This window comes from Oreochromis aureus, linkage group 10 (assembly GCF_013358895.1).
Source record: "Oreochromis aureus strain Israel breed Guangdong linkage group 10, ZZ_aureus, whole genome shotgun sequence".
NCBI classification, from domain to species: Eukaryota; Metazoa; Chordata; class Actinopteri; order Cichliformes; family Cichlidae; genus Oreochromis; species Oreochromis aureus.
This window is the reverse complement of record NC_052951.1, coordinates 32991975-33009821: the sequence shown is the minus strand read 5'-3', so window position 1 is coordinate 33009821 and position 17847 is coordinate 32991975. Positions and strand designations below refer to the sequence as shown.

General features: G+C 41.5%; 1 protein-coding gene and 1 long non-coding RNA gene across 4 annotated transcripts in view; one reads left to right on the top strand and one right to left on the bottom strand.

The window, feature by feature from the left end:
• LOC116335735 (glutamate receptor 1-like) overlaps nucleotides 1-17847 on the bottom strand; it is a 95541-nt gene that overhangs the window by 50743 nt on the left and 26951 nt on the right. Inside the window, exons 2-3 of the mRNA XM_039618381.1 lie at nucleotides 16351-16590; nucleotides 4998-5182 (exon numbers count right to left, since the gene is read on the bottom strand). Of these exons, the coding sequence (XP_039474315.1) occupies nucleotides 4998-5182; nucleotides 16351-16590 (425 nt within the window). The remainder of the gene's footprint in view (nucleotides 1-4997; nucleotides 5183-16350; nucleotides 16591-17847) is intronic.
• On the top strand, nucleotides 11732-16077 carry LOC120442263. 3 transcript variants are annotated; one of them, XR_005614604.1, is made up of 3 exons: nucleotides 11732-12035; nucleotides 12454-14398; nucleotides 14722-16077. It is a non-coding gene; the product is annotated as an uncharacterized LOC120442263 (long non-coding RNA). The 3 variants fall into 3 exon arrangements; XR_005614603.1 differs by having other exon boundaries at nucleotides 12454-14539; XR_005614602.1 differs by having other exon boundaries at nucleotides 12454-16077.

The window sequence follows — 17847 nt, the reverse complement described above, 5'->3', positions numbered from 1 at the left end:
GACCCGGATGCACATTATCGAACACCTTCATAACTTCTTAGTATGAAGTTGAGATGATTTTGAACTGGTTTTTACTCAGGTATAATGTACAGGCTGTCTGGACTTAAAAAATAATTCTCATTTTTCAGGAGTAATTTGTTTTTTTTTTCTCTCATGTCCAAAATGGTTGCTGAATTATGTTATTGTGAAGTTCACATAGTATGACCCTGTCTGTGTGCAGACAGCAGTACACTCTGAATGTTTTGTGTGACTGTGATACCAAAGATCTCCCTAAAGCTCGAGCACAACAGGATGCTGGTGCAGTGGGCCCACAGCTAGACCACAAGGTTGTGAAAGCTGTCAGTGGTTGTTTTTTTGTTGTTGTTGTTGTTGTTGTTGTTGTTGTTGTTGTTGTTGTTGTTGTTGTTGTTGTTATTTTTATCATTTTGTCATTTATTTATTTATCAGTCCCAATTGGACCGTTATGATTTTCTGACTTTTGCCACATCGCGGAGCTGAAAGAAAATTGATTCTGTTCATCTGGATGTTGAGTTTTCAGTCATCGTCATGTGACACATCAGTATCAGCTGCAGTCACCTCAGTGACCGATGAAATGTTTCTCCCCCTGAAAACTCTGCGTCCACATGATCAGAATCAACTTTCTGTAAAAATCAGCCTTCCATCTGAAGTCACTGTCGTCACTCACCTGAAACTTTCACCACATCCAGCTGGACTAAATGAACCAATTTGAGCCGAAGCGAGCACCACCTGATCATTTCAGCCAAACTAAACGGTGATGCTGAAGCCAATGGCTTCATTTCACAGATCCAACAAGCCACCTGATACTTGAGTCTCATTCAGCCAGCTGGAGTTCAGCAGAAAGAGGAATTTCCCAAATGACGGCTGGTTTCTGGCCAGAGTTCCCACTGAGCACCTTTGGCTTCTCGTCTCACTCCTGCTGCCCTCTTACAAACTGATCCCAGCTGATAACAAATGTTCCTTCTTCCTGAATTTTGAAGTCTCTCTCTGAAATCAGAGTGTTCCACCAAAATCTGGACAGTAAAGCAGCTGCAGCTGAAGACACTGAGCAGAAAATCCAGCTGCTCTGAACACTGAGAAGCTCAAACAGAACAACTCTGTGTTCGTGGGGTCTGTGATAAACATGTATGCATGAAAAGATTATAAAACAACATAAGGACACGAACCGCCAACTTCCTGCTTCATAGTTTTGTTCTTTTACTCTGCCAGAGTAGCTCTGCATGAATCACAGCCCAAAGCAATCCTAATATATCTCACACTGAGCCTCTGAACTTTCTGCTGATTGGCTGCCACTCGTAAACACAAAGCTCAAACGGGAGCTATTGGGACTAGAGGTGACCATATAAGGATTTCCATCCACATGACATCACAGACATTCACGACTGATGACTTTATAAAACACTCGTTCCAATAAATAAGAAATAATTAACGTTGCAGCTGATCAACTCACACAACAGGAAAACACAGAGAAATATAACCACACTTAACAGCATCATCATCGCCATCATCATCATCATCATCCCTGTGGATAATAAAACGTGACTGCCATGTCAATAACCTCAGAGTTATTTATTATCTTTGAGGGAACAATTAGTAAAAAATAAACAGATTGATTTAATATAAAATCGTCATGTGCCTGTTGTTATAACCAGCTCTGAGTTTCAGTATTATGGGATGTATTATAACTGCACTAGTGTAACGTCGCTGACGTAGAGGAACACACGCTGGTTGTCTTTGACTTCTTTTCTGATAAATCACTGCAGGAAACTTCAAAAAGTCCATTTTAGGTAAAACCTCGAACACCATGTCGGAGAGCGAGCTGCTCGAAGCAAGTTAGAACATAAGAGCTTTTTTTTAACCTCCATTTAGATGTGAGGCTCACGTTCTGGCTCTGAGTCATTTTCTAAAATATAAACCCGGAGCCTTCGGTGAGAACTTTTCCAGTCTGATAGAGTGAAGTTTTTATCCTGCCAGCTGGGACCTGGGCCTGCTTCTATCACCAGACTGTGAATGTGTATGTAACGCCCGCCTTTTCCACAGTACCAGGAAAATGAGTGTGCAGAATCCGTCGGCTACATTACATTTATATCGATATCTTTGTCCTTATAATCTAATACTGATTTGTTTGCAGGTTTTAACAGACCTTAAGCATGTTTTTCAGTCCTGCAGATTTCATGTTTCTATCTTCTGTGATTAACAAGTTATGAGGCCTCAAAGATGCCACAACATCATTTGAAAGCACCAAATTTAATCCACCTCATGTACGCTGAGGCCTGAAGCTCTGAAAGTTTTTACAGTATGAAGTTGAAATGGCTGAAGTTAATGTTTTATATATTATTGTATTTATTTATTAAAGTTATATAAAGAATAATCCACAGATTCTGAAAGAGTCACCTGGAAAATATTTTCACATTTGGTTATTTTATATACAACAACCAAAAAGCATAATTATTTCTAAAAGCTGGAATATCTCTGTGGGCAGGAGCGCCGAGCACCGCAGCCAAATCCAGCCTCTCGGAGTCTTCCTGGATAAGCTTTCCCGTTTCCCCGCTCTTATGTGCTACTGGTTGGTACGATCCGTGACACAGGAGTACTGGCTATCACTGAAAACACTTGTACTGTGAAATTTATGACTATAAAATACTTTCTAAATATTGCTGGAAAATTAGAAGATATAATATGGAATTCTGTGAAAAAAGAAAGTTTTGTTTTTCTACTTTAGGAACACTAAACCTTCTAAAATATAAATTATTCAAATTTCTCTTTCCCAGAACTTTATTCCCACAAATGAACCAAATAGTCATCAGTGCTGTAACGATGTTAAAGAGGCTCATTAGGAGATCATTTGGGGACGATTCTGCTCTTTTCCTGTCCCATAATTTAATTTTTCAACACCAGCAGCTGTGTGTGAGTCACAGCATTAGCAAAAACAAAGACAACTGAGAAGTCACTGAAGAAATCCTAACTCTGAGCCCTCCTCTCACCTGAGGAACCCTTCCACCTTCAGGTTCACACCTATCTGTGGTGCTCTGACGACGCCTGTTCAGACTCTACTGTCGCACTAACACTGCCTCTAATAGGCTCTTAGCAGCTGGCAGACAACAGCAGCTTCCCAGAGGGAGCCAAGGGGATGAAAAGCAGCACAGTAACAGTGCCAAGCCGAGCCGAGCCAAAACCGTGCCGAGTCTGGGGGAAAAAAGCCGTGCTGTGTGGTGAGTTTTAGTCATGCAGAGTGGCACCTAATCCTGCGGCTCCCTCTCGTAACAGCAGACAGGTTGTTGAGCTTTTTAAAGCCTGATATCTGTTGAATATTCCAAACAGAAATTGTCATTAAATTTAATTCATGAGGTCTAATTAATCTTTGACTGCCATCTGGTTATTACTTTCTGCGCCATGCTGCCACGCTGAATATGAAATCTGTTTCTTTTTTACACACAGTCAGTGTCAGCTCATCAGGGCCGCATTGTTCTGTTCACTTTAGCTCCGCGGCACTGCTCGTCGCATCGAGGGTTTGCTTAGACACGAGCTTCTCATTAACCGACACAGAGAACGGGATCATCCCAGAAGAGTCTGAGTTAAAGTGCCACTGTTATTCTCATTAAAGGGGAAAAAACTCTGATTCAATACAATGAAGATGGTGTCCATAATCCCTGCAGGCCAAAGCACTCCGGTTTTCACAGTATTGGATCTGTGTGATGTCATGAGGGGCCAATCAGAAAAATACTGTAACTGTCTTGTTATAGCACTGGTATGGTTTCTAATCACTAATATGGTAGCAGAGGTTAGAGGGCTGGTGTGTTATATCAGAGTACGGAGACAGCAGCTTGGCTTTCAAGCCTGCTCACATCAAATTTTATATACAGAAACATGACATTGGTCCTTGTTGAGTTTTTAATGTCTCTTAGAATCGTTAAGTTTCCTTTTTAGACTCCTCCAGGGCAGAAAATTTCAAAAATGAAAAATATGCACATATTCAACAAAATTATTTCCTGTTGGAGTTAGAGTACCACCTGGAAAACTCCAGAGCTGTGTTTGAGTTTGATTAGACTATCTACTGATGTTTTTGTTTCTGTGGTACAACTTCTGATATTTCACATCCATTCATCCTCTTCCACTTATCCTTGTCAAGTTCATGGTGCTGGAGAATATTTGATATACGAATCTACGATTTCAACGCAACCATTCTGTGTCCAAACTTTAGACAGTCGAGCTGAAGGCTCATGTTGATTTCAGATGGAATGACTCAACATAAAACTGTTACCAGTTTCAAGAGGTGATTAGAGGAAGAAGCTAAAATCATCCAAAATTCAGTTTGTTTCTGCCCTTAAATAACACTTACATGAAACTGTGACTATTAATTAAATTTAGACTGACAAGTGGATTAAAAAAAACTGAAACCACCGGCTTTTAGTTGGGTTCAGCTTCGCTGTAAAGGCAGGCTTACAGAAAAAAACAAATCAGTGATTTTCCCCAAATAATTCAAGATGGTGGAGAGCGAGGGTGAAACCAAAGGAGCTTGGAGACTTGAGGAAAGCTCCAAGGCAATATTCAGTTGGCTGTATTTCCACAAGATCAGGAAGAAACATTACCTGCCCAGTTATTAGTCCTGCCACTCAGCAGCTATTTGGGAAGTTATTGACAAGAACTTTTTTATTATATGAATGGAGAGGGAACCATCCATGCATGCACTTTCCAAACTGTTCATCCAGTTTAGGGTTGCTGGAGGGCTGGAACCTCTCCCAGGTACCACAGGGCGGGAGGAGTTTTGTACTGAACAAAACAAATTATCTACTAAAAATAAAAATACAAAAATTATAATAACAGTTATACAATCAGCATTTCTGACATCTCACACCAGAGCACTGATAAAATTTCATGCTAATACAAACTATCATTACTGTAGGCCATCAGAAGTATCAGGCAGTAATTCGTATGCAGACAGAGTGGAGGCCACTGGTTTTGGTTTCAGACTGCTTTACCAGGTTGAGGATGTAGTTGAGGCGTTTCAGCTCGCAGTCGATGATGATCTGGAAGTCCTTCTTGTAGTCGAGGTCAGCCAGCAGCTTGATGAAGGCCGGCTCTGTGAGACTATCCAGGTTAACCGAGGTGACCTGCCAACTTCGTTCTGCCGCCGTGTCCAGGATCCTCTGCAACACTGCCAAACCTGAGAGAGACCAAAGTAAGACAGAAGCCGCCTCAGTTGCATTTAGTCATAGACAAGATGACATGATTTAAATTAGGATAATTTTAAAAATCTGTATTAATTCTAAACTTTTTAAGCTTAACTTAACATTATTTCACCTGACACAGTCCCAGTGACTGATCAGGTGGACTCAAGAAGCCCCCAGTTAACACCTTTCATCATCATCAAGTATTCATTTAAACTTGTTTAAACTGGATCTTGGTTACTTTCAGTTTACCATTTACTTTTATCAGCTTACCATCATTCAGCTATGTTTAGCAATCTTATTTAATCATTCATCTATAACAGCTGGCTTATTAATCCAACCATGAAGCCACTGTTTTTAGCTTTTACTTCCTTTAACAGCTATTCACTGTTACGTGACCACCATTAAAACTGGAACGGCCACAGGAAGTCATTTTGAGTTGATCCTGTTTAACTGACAGCTTTTCATCATTTGATATTGATTGTATTTAACCGATTTATTTTTTGATTTTTTTCATGCCTATCTATGCTTCATCACTTTCAACTGCTAAGCTATATTTTAAGTTTCAGAATAACAATTTTTGCACTGCTAAATATTCCAGTAAGAATAAGTAATTTTTATTTCAGCTGTTTATTATACTTTATCAAATAGTTTTGGTTAGCTGTAATGGTACCTAAAATTATCACTTACTGCAATATTTTTAGTCACTGGTTTCCAATATTTTATTCCTAATTTTAGCAGCTCCTTGAACTGTTCCTGTATTATATTTAACTGTGTCTAAGCTATGTAGCAATCCAACAATTGTTCAGCAAACCGTTTTTTGTTTTTTTTTAACTCTCTATTTTCACTCCTACTCCATGACTTTTAACTAACTTAACTTTTCAGCTAAACCTGTTCAGGTTCATTAACTTTGTGAAAGTTTCAGTGTTTCTCAGATTGGTTAGGCTAATCTTTTGCATACCCTGTGACTACTGTACAAGTGACTCTTGGGATATTTACTGCCGATTGGGAACCACCAAATCCAGGGTTTTCAAAAGGCAGAAATTGTTTTGACCATCAAACTGATTTTCAGCTTCACAACTTGCAGACCTGCAACCTGAAAAGTAGACGAGTAACAGACATTTGAGGTAGTGATTAAGCTCAGCAGACTCATTGAAAGCTGCCTATGGCTTTTACAACTTTAATTCAGAGCAAGACAATAAAACTTATTTTTCATAAGCACATTGTATGTCGTAATTATGACTAAGAAGTTTTTTACTTTTTTTTGGAGAGCCAGATCTCAAAAACAAAACTTATAATGAGAAATATGATGAGAAAAGTTTGAGTGAGTGGGAGGATTTAGTTTGTTCTTGTTTTGAATGAGTGGGAGAGATATCATCACTGAGTCACTTGTTTGAAATGTTATCAGCTCATTGGATGATGCTCATTATTTGTTATCCATCCCATATGTTTAGCTGCAGGTAGGCAGTTATCACTGAATTACAATGGTGACCAGCTGAAAGGAAGCACAGACTGTTTCCAGATTCAGACTGTATCAAAAGTCCACATTAACTCGAATGTCAATCAAGTGTTGAGTATGTTTTCATTTTGATATGATATACAGTGTTTATGACCTCCAGAATAATTGTCCTATGTTGAATACAGTATATTTGTGTAAACCTGCAGCAGTCCAACAGTTTACCCGGAGACTCTGATTCTGAAACCCATCCCAGCTGTATTATAGAGTTCCTTTCTCTTTACTTAGAAATGATCTCTGGTTCCTGTGATCTTTGTTGGCAGATATCTTTTCTCCAGCTCTTGCTGCCATTTGTCAGCCTGACTGATTACTTTTCAGAGACGCTTTGCTCCAAACTGACGGATGAACGCAGAGATACGTTTTCATGTCAGCTGCTGAGGACTAGATTTGAAGAGGCAGTGGCTCCTCTGGCTGAATGTCCAGCTGTTTTGTAGTTTGTTTTTTGTTGGTTTTTTTAGAGGAATCAGCCTCGTGTGATGTCTGCTGTCTGCCTCAGGCTGGACTTGGCCCGTGTGCCACTTCAAAAAGCTGCTTCACATGGAGACGCCACAGACGTGATTTTATTTTTGTTTAAGAGAGAAAATAAATCAATGTCTGTGATGGTGTTGAATTATCCAGGATGATACCTGAGAAGCCTATTCAGAGCAGCACAGACTCTCTTATCTCTCACACTGCTTCATCTCTGTGCTGTAATACATTATTAAAGCAGAGAAGCCTGACCTTAAACAGTCAATGGTCAAAGAAACCTGATACACCAGCTGGCCTCAGGCTCAAACCTGGAAGATACATGCTGGATGTGATTTTCAATTCAATGACATTTTAAAAATATAGTGGTAAATCACAAAAGCAGTTGCCTCGGTGCACGTAGTAAGGTAAAGACTACAATGATACAGAGAAAGCTCCAACAATCAGACAACTTTCCCCCTTAAATTCAGGCTCAGGGACGGTTGAGTTGATGGGAGAGAGGCAGGACAAACACTTGCTAGTACTCATTCTACTGTAATTCAACAAAGTGCTGGAAATATTCCTCCTAGATTTTGGTCCATATTGATATAAAAACCTCATATTTGCTGCAGATCTGATCTTTATAACACTGAAGATCATCCACAGAAGGTTGGTCCACTGTGGTCACAAACAGCTGGACAGAAACGGTACTCAGGCTGTGGTTTTTAATGATGCTCAGTTGGTACTAACGATCCCAGAGCATGCAAATAAATTATGCCCACAATTACACCACCAGCAGCAGGCTGGAGTGTGGATAAAAAGCTGGATGGATCCATGATTTTATGTTGTTCATATAAAATTCTGACCAATTCAGACCAAACAACATTTCTACGATCTTCTGTTGTCCAGTTTTGGTGAACCTGTGTGAATTTTACTCTACGTTTCCTGTTCTTAGCTGACAGGAATGCACCCAGTGTGGTCTTTTGCTGCTGCCCATCATCTTCAAGGTTTGATGTGTTGTGCTCTCAGAGATGCTCTTCTGCATACTTAGGCCAATGGAGACTCAAATAACTCAATATAGCCAGTTCTCTAACACCATTAAGGCATTTTGTCACAGACAACTGCAGCTCACTGCATAGTTTCTCATTTCCAACCATTCTCTGTAAACCGTAGAGATGGTCATGATACTCAGACCAGCCCACTGGGTGCTGCAATCCACCAGGGCTGCCCTTTGTCACTAACTTTGGTCATACATTTACACAGGAACTGAAGACTGGGACAGAATTTGTAGGCGTAGTAAAGCTAGCCAAAGATTCTGTTTTTAATCCCAGACTCAGGAATATCTGCAGCCCAGTGTTTTCTCATATTTGCTGCAGAGTTTTACAAAGTTTCTGAGAAACTGCTTTATAACACCATTATTAAAGATGATGGTTTGGAAGCTAGTCTTGAATCTAATGCTAAGCTGTTTGGACTTATTAATCACATCAGACTCAGTTCGAAATTGATTGATTTCTTCTCTCTCGTCTGTGCTTCATCAGTGTCTGCTGGGAATCAGCTGGTCAAATCAACTGGTGTGAAAACAGGTATGTGTGAAAATGTCCTGAGCGTGCGGGGGTGGGGTGAGAGAATCAATGAGTAACATAGGTTTTCTGCAGTCACTTACATTCTTGTATATATGAACATACTGTGTACATAAATAATATTTACACATTACCATATTTAAGCTGTATGTTAACAGGAAACAGGATCACCTTTAACTTTGTTACCTATTTGTATTCTGGCTCTTTGTGTCCCTTTCTCACCTGTGTCAGTGTCAGCGTCCATGCAGGTGATGCTCACAGCCATAAGTATAGTGGATTGAATGTTTGCCACAGCTTGCTACTAAATGTTTTTGCACCTATTTCTGCCTCGTGACCTACTTTTTCAACATCCCTTTTAAACCTTTCAGGGTCTTGAAAGTATAGAACAATTTCAGGAGAACAAGCCTGTGATTTTGCCCACAGCACAAAGCAGGAAATGATCCAGTTCTAATCAACTGTGGTTAAGGTGAGGGAGCTGCCTGGATAGAGAGTGGAGGAGGCAGCACTCAGGACTACTGCACTAGGAGGCTGGCAGGTGAAAGAGCAGCTACTGTACAGTCTCACTGTAGCAGTGAACCCAGCGCAGGGCTGCAGTGCATGTGTGAAAAATGCTCTGGGGTATATTCGATGTGAAGCTAGCATCCCCTTTTCAAATGGAGGGAAAGGTATTAGATCACTGTGCTGGTTATCCTGCTCAAAAGAATCAAAACCTTTTCTATATCGCTGCACTTTTCCTACCAGTGACCCCGTTCCTGCTTACTCACCCGCCCTGCTTTCGTCGCTTCTCTGCTTCTCAGCTGGCAAAAATAAAATGATTCAAATTCTCAATTAGTGCATCTTCAAATGTCTTGTAGTGTGTTTTTACAACCTAACGGGGAGTTATCTGCTCTGTGTTTAAAAAAGCAATGAGTCAACCCGCAGAGTGATCACATCAGCATTTTACAGTACACACGCACGCACGCACGCACGCACGCACACACACACACACACACACACACACACACACACACACACACACACACACACACACACACACACACACACACACACAGTGTTCAAAAGACAAGTCAGCAGAATTCAGATAGACTTCAAAGAGCAGAGAGAGACACACTGAAAAAGAGACTTCAAAGATACTGTGACGCGTGCGCAGCAACACCTCCTCCAGCGTTATTACCTCAGTGTCTCACACTCAGAGCAGAAGATTAGACATCGTTGCGATCAGCAGACTCTCTCTCTCTCTTTCTGTGTGTGTGTGTGTGTGTGTGTGTGTGATACATGGGAACATTAGTTTCAACATGGGGACAAAAGGCAATTCAGTGCTAACGGCTGATGGATGAAGATCAAGTGCTGAGCTCCAAAACTTCTCTAGTCCTCTTTGACTCCAGCAGGTGAGATAATGTCAGTTTTAATTGCTTTCAAACTAGGTTCTGCAAAGTAAACACCAACACTTTCCCAAGAATATTTTTACACACCTACATACTTTCAGAATAAAAGTCTTATAAATCAAATAACCGATTTAAACTGACTCAAACTGCAAGACACTCAAAGTTTCAGGCATGGAAAAAAAAAAAGAAACAGAAATACAAATTATCTTCCAGAGGAAGATTATTGATCTTACACATGTCATGACAAACATGAATAAATCCATCCATCAATCACACTTTATGCTTAGTTTGCATGGGACTAAATCCCTGCTGTTGGCATCACTTCCATGCCTCTTGATCCCATAAATGATTTCATCATAGCTTCGGCTACACCTTTAGATAATCATCCAAGATGGAAAGCACTGGACCAGTGGAATAACACCAGGTTAACTGGTGACCTAAGATACCAATAAACAATACCAGGCCAACTGAGGATTACAAAGGCACCACCAAGGGAAAATATTAGGCAAACCAAGGCTGAACAATAAAAAAATATATATACATTTTAAACCCAACATGAGTTAATATCAGGCCAACAAATGAATGACAAGCAAGGGGCCAACCAGGGCCCGGAGTCAGGCTTACTACTGACAGCCAACAACAGACCAACAACTGGAGACATCCAAGAGTCACAAACAAGGCTACAAAATCAATACCAGCCTGTTCTACTTCAGGAAACAGTAAATTCCTGCCAACACATCAATGTATCAGTATTAATACTGAAATAATTCATAGCTTCCTGCAGAATCAGTGCTGTCAAAGAGCCTTCCTATTGTGTTCTTGCCTCTTTTACTTAAATAAAGGATCCAAACGCTTCTTTCACTTCACTACTTCCTCATAGGGATGCGTTATTCCTGTGGCCTGGTGCAAAGCAGGAAAGGGGTAAAAATGGACATTGGCAGATACGCTGACCATAATTGCTACTATCTGACAGAAATTATGCATCTCCTCTGAAAGGTAGCTGCTCATTAAAGCCCATACGCTGTCAGTGTTTACAGCTGCTGCACAGGCTCAGCTCAGCAAGTCAAGTGTGTTAATGATAATGTACAACCTTCAATTAGACATACAGCCAAGCAAGACACCCACGTTGACAGGCCAAGTGTCAGTCACTAACACTGAGGATGGAGAGAGAACAGCAGTGAGAGACAGAAGACTCAAATAAAAGAGCAAAAGAAAGGAGGGATAAAAACAGGCATAAAGATTTTTTAAATTATAGACTCTAATCTGCTCTTTTCATAATATGACGCCTGCATATCATTTACCTCTAAACAAGTGATAAACAGGAAGTAAAGATGAGGACAGAATGAATAAAACCAGATGATGGAGAAAGATGAGGGGAGAAAATACGAGGAAAGGAAAACCAGATATTTCAGAAGAAAAACTCAGGAATAGAAAAAAACAAAGGAGAGAGAGGGAACGAGCAAAAACTGACCCAATCCAGGGATAAAACACCCGCCCTCCCATCATCACACACTCCCTTGTACTGACACGCAAAATTAAGGTGCAGTATTCTCCTGAACAATAGCTGGCGCCACTCAGACAATCCTGGCAGATAATAAGAGCTGATACAGAGAAGAAGTCTTTAGTTTTCAAACGACTGCAACATCTGTATGTTGTTATAAACCGACACGATTGTACGCTCCTGTCTCCAACCCAGGTCTGGTGGCTGCGGTGCAACGCGCTAGGCTTCAAAAATCGAGCCGACCAAAGAGCCACAAATACTGGCTATGCTCTGGAGCATAAATACACGATCACATGAATGATGAAGTTCTGCAGTCTGGCTATGTCAAACAAGTCTTAGCTAACACAAACCAACAAAACTGGAAGGCTAACTCGAGGTCAACACTGTGCTAACAGCTGCTCCACTCTGAGGAAACAACAGGAAGTAAGACAGAAATATTTTAGTTTAAGAATAAATGCGACTGCATGACTCAGCATTACTGTCTGCTTGGTGCTCACTACCAAGTGTTAACATTTGTTGGCTGTCACAGTCTGAACTCTCTGCGCTCGTCTCTCTCTCTCAGTTTGCAAAAGTAGATAAAGCCAAAAAAAAACTGTCATAAAAACACTTATTTTTACTCCAGCAGAGAAGAAGAAGCAGCGCTCTCTTTGTCTGCTGCCTCGGCCTGTAATGTGTGTGCTGGTGCATGAAAGTGCACATATCTGTGTGTGTGTGTGTGTGTGTTAGATATTAAACTGGCGATGCGGCAACAGTTATGTCAAAGACACACACACACACACTGTTTCATGTTCAATTACACAGAGGCTGCTCATTTCCTCTCCCTGGTTTATTTCCTTTACAGCTGCTGCCCGTCCATATGTCCAGCTTTTTTTTCTCTTTTAATAAGTGGACGAAGCTCTGCGCTGCCCACTTCAACCTCGTCGTTGGTGAGCAAGAAGATGAGAAAACGAAAAGAAACAAGAAGCAGCACAAGATGAAAGGAACATGTAAAAGCTTTCTCAATCCTCTGGACAGTTCAGAGAACACAGGGGAGCAAACGTTTATTGTCTCAGGTCAAGGATTTTTACCTACCGCAGTTCAGAATGAGCCCACAGGAAAAAAATGGTCTGAGTGAGAGGACCCAGTCAACTTCTTCCAGTTTAGCTGGCGCTCTGTTTTTGACTTATCAGAAAAAGTACTTAGTATCTGTATAATCTAACAGTGAAACAATATTTAACAGAACTAAGTCTGTGTGTTTAGAAACTATCAACAGGGATCAGATAAAAAGAAACTGACTCAAATGTTCTGCTGGAGGAGAAATGAAGCTGCTGGATGGAACAAAGAAGGACGGACAGCTGTGCAGTCGTGAATCTTTCTTCTCCACAGTCTCAGCAGCGTTTACTCTGATCAGCTTATTGAAGTTCTCTCAGACATTTAAAACATGTTCACTCATGCTGTACCAAACTAACTGAGTAAATAACATTCTACTGTGTATGGTTACATGCAGTCATCAAATCAAACCAGCCCTGTATGAGATCAGCGGCTGTGATTGGTCCTTCACCAGCGAGTGCGGGTGGAAATTTGTCTAAATGGGAGGAGTGCAGGACAGACTCTGCAGAGCTACAGCTCATAGATTTTTGTGGTTTTCCTCACTAGAAAAAAGTGAAAACATCTTCAGATCCTCGACAGAGACAAAGAAAACATTCCTAAAAATCCCTCAAATCAGAGTGAAAAAAAACCTTTACAACATGGAAGGACAGGAAATGTCGGACAGAAGGAGGAAAAGGTGAAAGGAGATGAGGCGGGCAGGACTCAGAGCAGGATGAAATGACGGAGGGCTGAAAACACTTCACTGTAACTACTCTGTTTTCAGCAGCCTCTCACATCTGTAAGTCTGTATCCATGGCAACAACACAGAGAGACAATTATGGGATGAGTCAGGTTTGATAACTTTTTATCTGCCGGTGTGTGAAATAAGGTTAGAACACGCTGGCAAGTTCATGTATGTAATAAATGGTGGGGTTAGTGAAGTCGTACACATGTGTTTGTAGTGTACACACACACACACACACACACACACACACACACACACATTAAATAGGCAGAGCTGAGCCTGTTGCTGTGAGTCGTCCAACAGCAGCCAGGCAGAAAATAGGCACTCAACACTGCATTTACTGAGAGGTACAAGCTGAAAGTACAGAGAGGAGGAACAGAAGAAGAGACAGAGTAACGAGAAGTAACAAGAAAGACGAGAGGAAAGGAAGAGGAAACGAATGAGGCAGGAAAATAGGGAGAAGGAGAGCGCGCTCACACAGAAGCTGCTAAATTTCACTGAAGTCAAACTTTGGAGTTTTCATCATGAAAAAGTGAAAACAGTTTATTCAGACTTTCCTCTTTGAAATTCGACTTCAGTATTCCTCACAGTAAACTTTAGTCTGGTTTTCTTCCTCACTCTTTCTTCAAATTACATCAAATCAAACCTTCACTCAGCACTATCTGAATTAGATTTCACCCCCAAAACATTCACTTCAGTTTTTTCCTCTCATGTGAAAGGTCATTCCAGTTTTTCAGATGACTTTACTCCAGTCCAACTTTTTAAATTCAGTCTTTACCTTAGTCCAGATTTCTTATAACATAAAGTCCAACTTTTCCTCTCTAACGTTTCTCTTTCTGTGGCATGAATTTGAATTATTCAGAACCATTTCAGTCCACTGCTGCTTAGCCATCCATTTTCTTCTGCTTTTTTAATTCAGGGTTGTCATGGTTGGGGAGGGGTGGAGCTTATCCCAGCTGGCATGGAGTGAAAGGTGGGGTAGACCCTGTACAGGTCCGGGTCTGTCGCAGGGCTTTGTAATATTTAAATCTGCGTTCTGTATTTTATGGAAAAGGCTGGTTAAGTCATTTGTTTCAGATACTTTGAAGGACTGAATACTGCAACTGGAAGAATTGTCAGTCTGATTCATTTCTTTTTCACACATTTCTAAATAGTAAATAATTGAGCCTGAAGTCAAAAACATATGAAGGAGTGAATTCGGATTTCTTAAAATAGTTTTTATTTCTAACTACTTAAACTATTACTGCAGTCTGACTGAAGCCTGACTGTTTATTGACTGTTCCATTTCATCCCCAGCAGGGACCCTCCTGTTTGTGCAGACGCTGAGTGGACGTAAATCAGAGCTGAGCTGGAGGCGCTCGGCCTCAGGAAAGCCCCTCTGCCTCCAACAGACAGCCAGTGTCCTCAGCAGATGTCGAGGAGCAATAACATCAGACAGACTGCACTGCCGAGGCAGACAGCCATGCACTATTACACCACATAGACTTCCAATAACACTTCCCGGGTAGATGTAAAAAAGGCAATAAGATTAGACAGTCTGCTGCCGACTGCCAAATGGACTATAACAGATCACGGCCGCAGGGAGACACTCGGCCGGCTCAGGGGGGAGGGAGGCCGACCGAGCTAACAGCCCTTTTTTGGTCAATTCTCCAAAGGATGTTGTTTGCTTAATTCAAAGAGCTTGAGGTAAAGTTCAGCTCACAATCCAAAGTTTGTGTCTGCACAAGTGAATCTTTCAGTAGTCAGATAAGCACTGAGGCACTGAGTTCATATTCAGCAGCCTGAAGTCAGCCACAGAGACGTGTCCTTTTTGTGCAGCTCGTTATGATCAGCTGAAGTTGCACACGTGGCAGATGTTGTTCACTATTGTCACGTCTACAGTTTCAGAGGATCTAAAGTTTTGTCCGTATGAATACAGAGCCTGAGGACGAGGCTGCAAGCAGCTGCAGTGATCTCCTAAAACAGCATGCGGCTGCAGCTGGAAGGCGGAGCGTGAAACTGTGCCACACATCAGAAGAAGCCATCGGAGCGACACGCTGATTTACTGGAATACACATCTGTAATTACAGCCAGAGCGCCGCGTGCCTCGATGATAGCGCCGTGAAAGCGATTAGCCTGTTAGCTTTCATCGAGCACACCGAGCTCTTTCCTTCCTGACTGTTAAAAATAAAACACCGTACAACACTTTCCTCATCACGCACGCTCACACGCTGCTGCTTTCACTGTTGTTTGCTGTTTCACATATTTTCCTAATATCGCAGTTTGATCTTTTATAAAATCTGCTGCCAGCGTCCGTGTTTGCGATTGGTCAGAACGATAAGGTCTGCGTTAATTCATCGAGTTTACAACCAGCTTCTTCTTTTTTCTCCAGTGTGTGAATGTGTGTGTGAATGGGTGGATGACTGGATATGGAAAGCGCTTTGGGGTCTTTAAGGACTGTTAAGGCGCTATATAAATACAGGCCATTTTACCATTTCTTTATCCTGGATGTGCTGAACCTGAACGCTTCACTGTCAGACCGATCAGACATATTTGCCCCTTTTTCTGTTTGCTGACATGAGAAAACTTCAGACTTACTGCAATGTTACCGTAAATCATTGTTTGTCATTTCTAAAGCTTTGGTTTTGTAATAAAATAAAATAATCTTCCAGATATCTATCTTTGTTTTTATACCCACCAAGAGCATCACGTTAATATCAGAATAATTGATTTCTAAATCTATGTGCTTCTCTTACTTTCAGTTCTCCACTCAGACTAAAAAATCTGAGAACATCAAGAACGAACAAACACACGCTCTTTAACCCCGCCCCCTCCTCAGAGCCACACACTTTGCTCAGGAGTAATGTTGCACTGCTTGCTGAACTGCCACTCCAAAACGAAGATTGATACAGAGAACCCATTTGTGCTGCATGCTGGCGTCCTCACCTGAGTCGGAGCTGTACATGTAGACGAACCTGGTCCAGTAGAAGTGCTCCAGCAGGGCCATGAGAGGCTCCTGCAGCTGGGGCCGCAGCTGCAGGACGAACTGGTTGTTGGTCTGCACGGGGAAGGACGGCGTGACGAAGCAGACGTGCAGAGAGCCACAGAAGGACATCAGCATGTTGACCGTCCGCCGGTCATACAGACCCATGATGGCGTACACGCCCTTAGAGAACTGTGAGCAGACTGGGACAGAAACACAGAACAAGAGGGTTTCATTAATGTGTATTTAGATCATTTTTAAATGCTTTGGTCCGTCTGCCATTTGGAGCATAACTAACAAATCCCAACAACTACTGGCGTATGCGTAAAGGGGTTTGTAGTTACATGATAAGTTGGGATGTAGATTTCCTGCAGAATAGTCAGTCACAAGTGATCCTGTCATTCCTTTATGTTGCTGAATATTAATTATTAGACTCTTATGGTTATCCTAAGTGCCTCACTGCCCCAGCATTTGTGTCTTTTCTGACACATTTACTCAAAAATAAAACAGGCCATTATTCCATTATTTACATCATCAACTACAACAACAAAGAAACTGTGTTGCTAGCTAACATCAGAGGAAATAAATAATGTTTACATCCTGTCACATGGTCACAGCCACGAGTCTTTTGTTAGACGTAGAAACAGAAACGTTTCTCAGCAGAAGGAAAAACCTTCTAATACGACGCTGCTCCTGAAGGTTTGTGGAGTTTTTTTTTTTTTGCTTACTGGGTCACGATTTCAGGAAAGAGACACCAACGCTGCCATTTTTAATTTTCGTCCCACAAGGCGAGTTCCATTTAGTTCAATTAAATTCAAGAGAAGACAGACATCTCTGACAAACTGGGCATCTCACATCAAAACAATCCAGAATAAACAGAAGTGAATGAAAAACACTACAGACGGGAGTGTTTTGGGGTGAAGTGTCCCTTTAAAGGCCAGCTGTCTCTCTCGTCCCACATCTGTTTCATTTTTTCTTCCGTGCCTGCGGCCGGAGGTTACAGGGCGCCGGTGCTCATAGTCATGCCTACCTTCCTGTGACCTGTGAGTTCCCCGGCTGTTTGCAAGCCAGCCTGACATCAACAGTAAAAACCTCGTCACCTGCCTCCATCCTCTGTCACTAGGAGTCCCTCCATCCCTCTCGTTCACCTCCTGTTCTCTTCCTGGCGTCTCTTCTTTCTCTCGCCCTTTCTCTCTCTCTCTAACAATGCCATTTGTCTCATTGTCTGTCTTGTTTTTAAGCTCCAGTTGTCCACAAATCCAGGTCAGCAAACAATCCATGAGTAAAATCTAGCTCGCACACTTTATTATGACTCCTCAGTCACACTGTGCTTCATTTTGATTTAATGGTGCAAAAACGTGACAGCTTTTTTTCCCTCTTAGCGTTATCTTGTCACATTCGGGTCGCCTACCTTTGGCATTTTTAACAAAGTCTTCTTCAGACAAACATGCACACTTCTG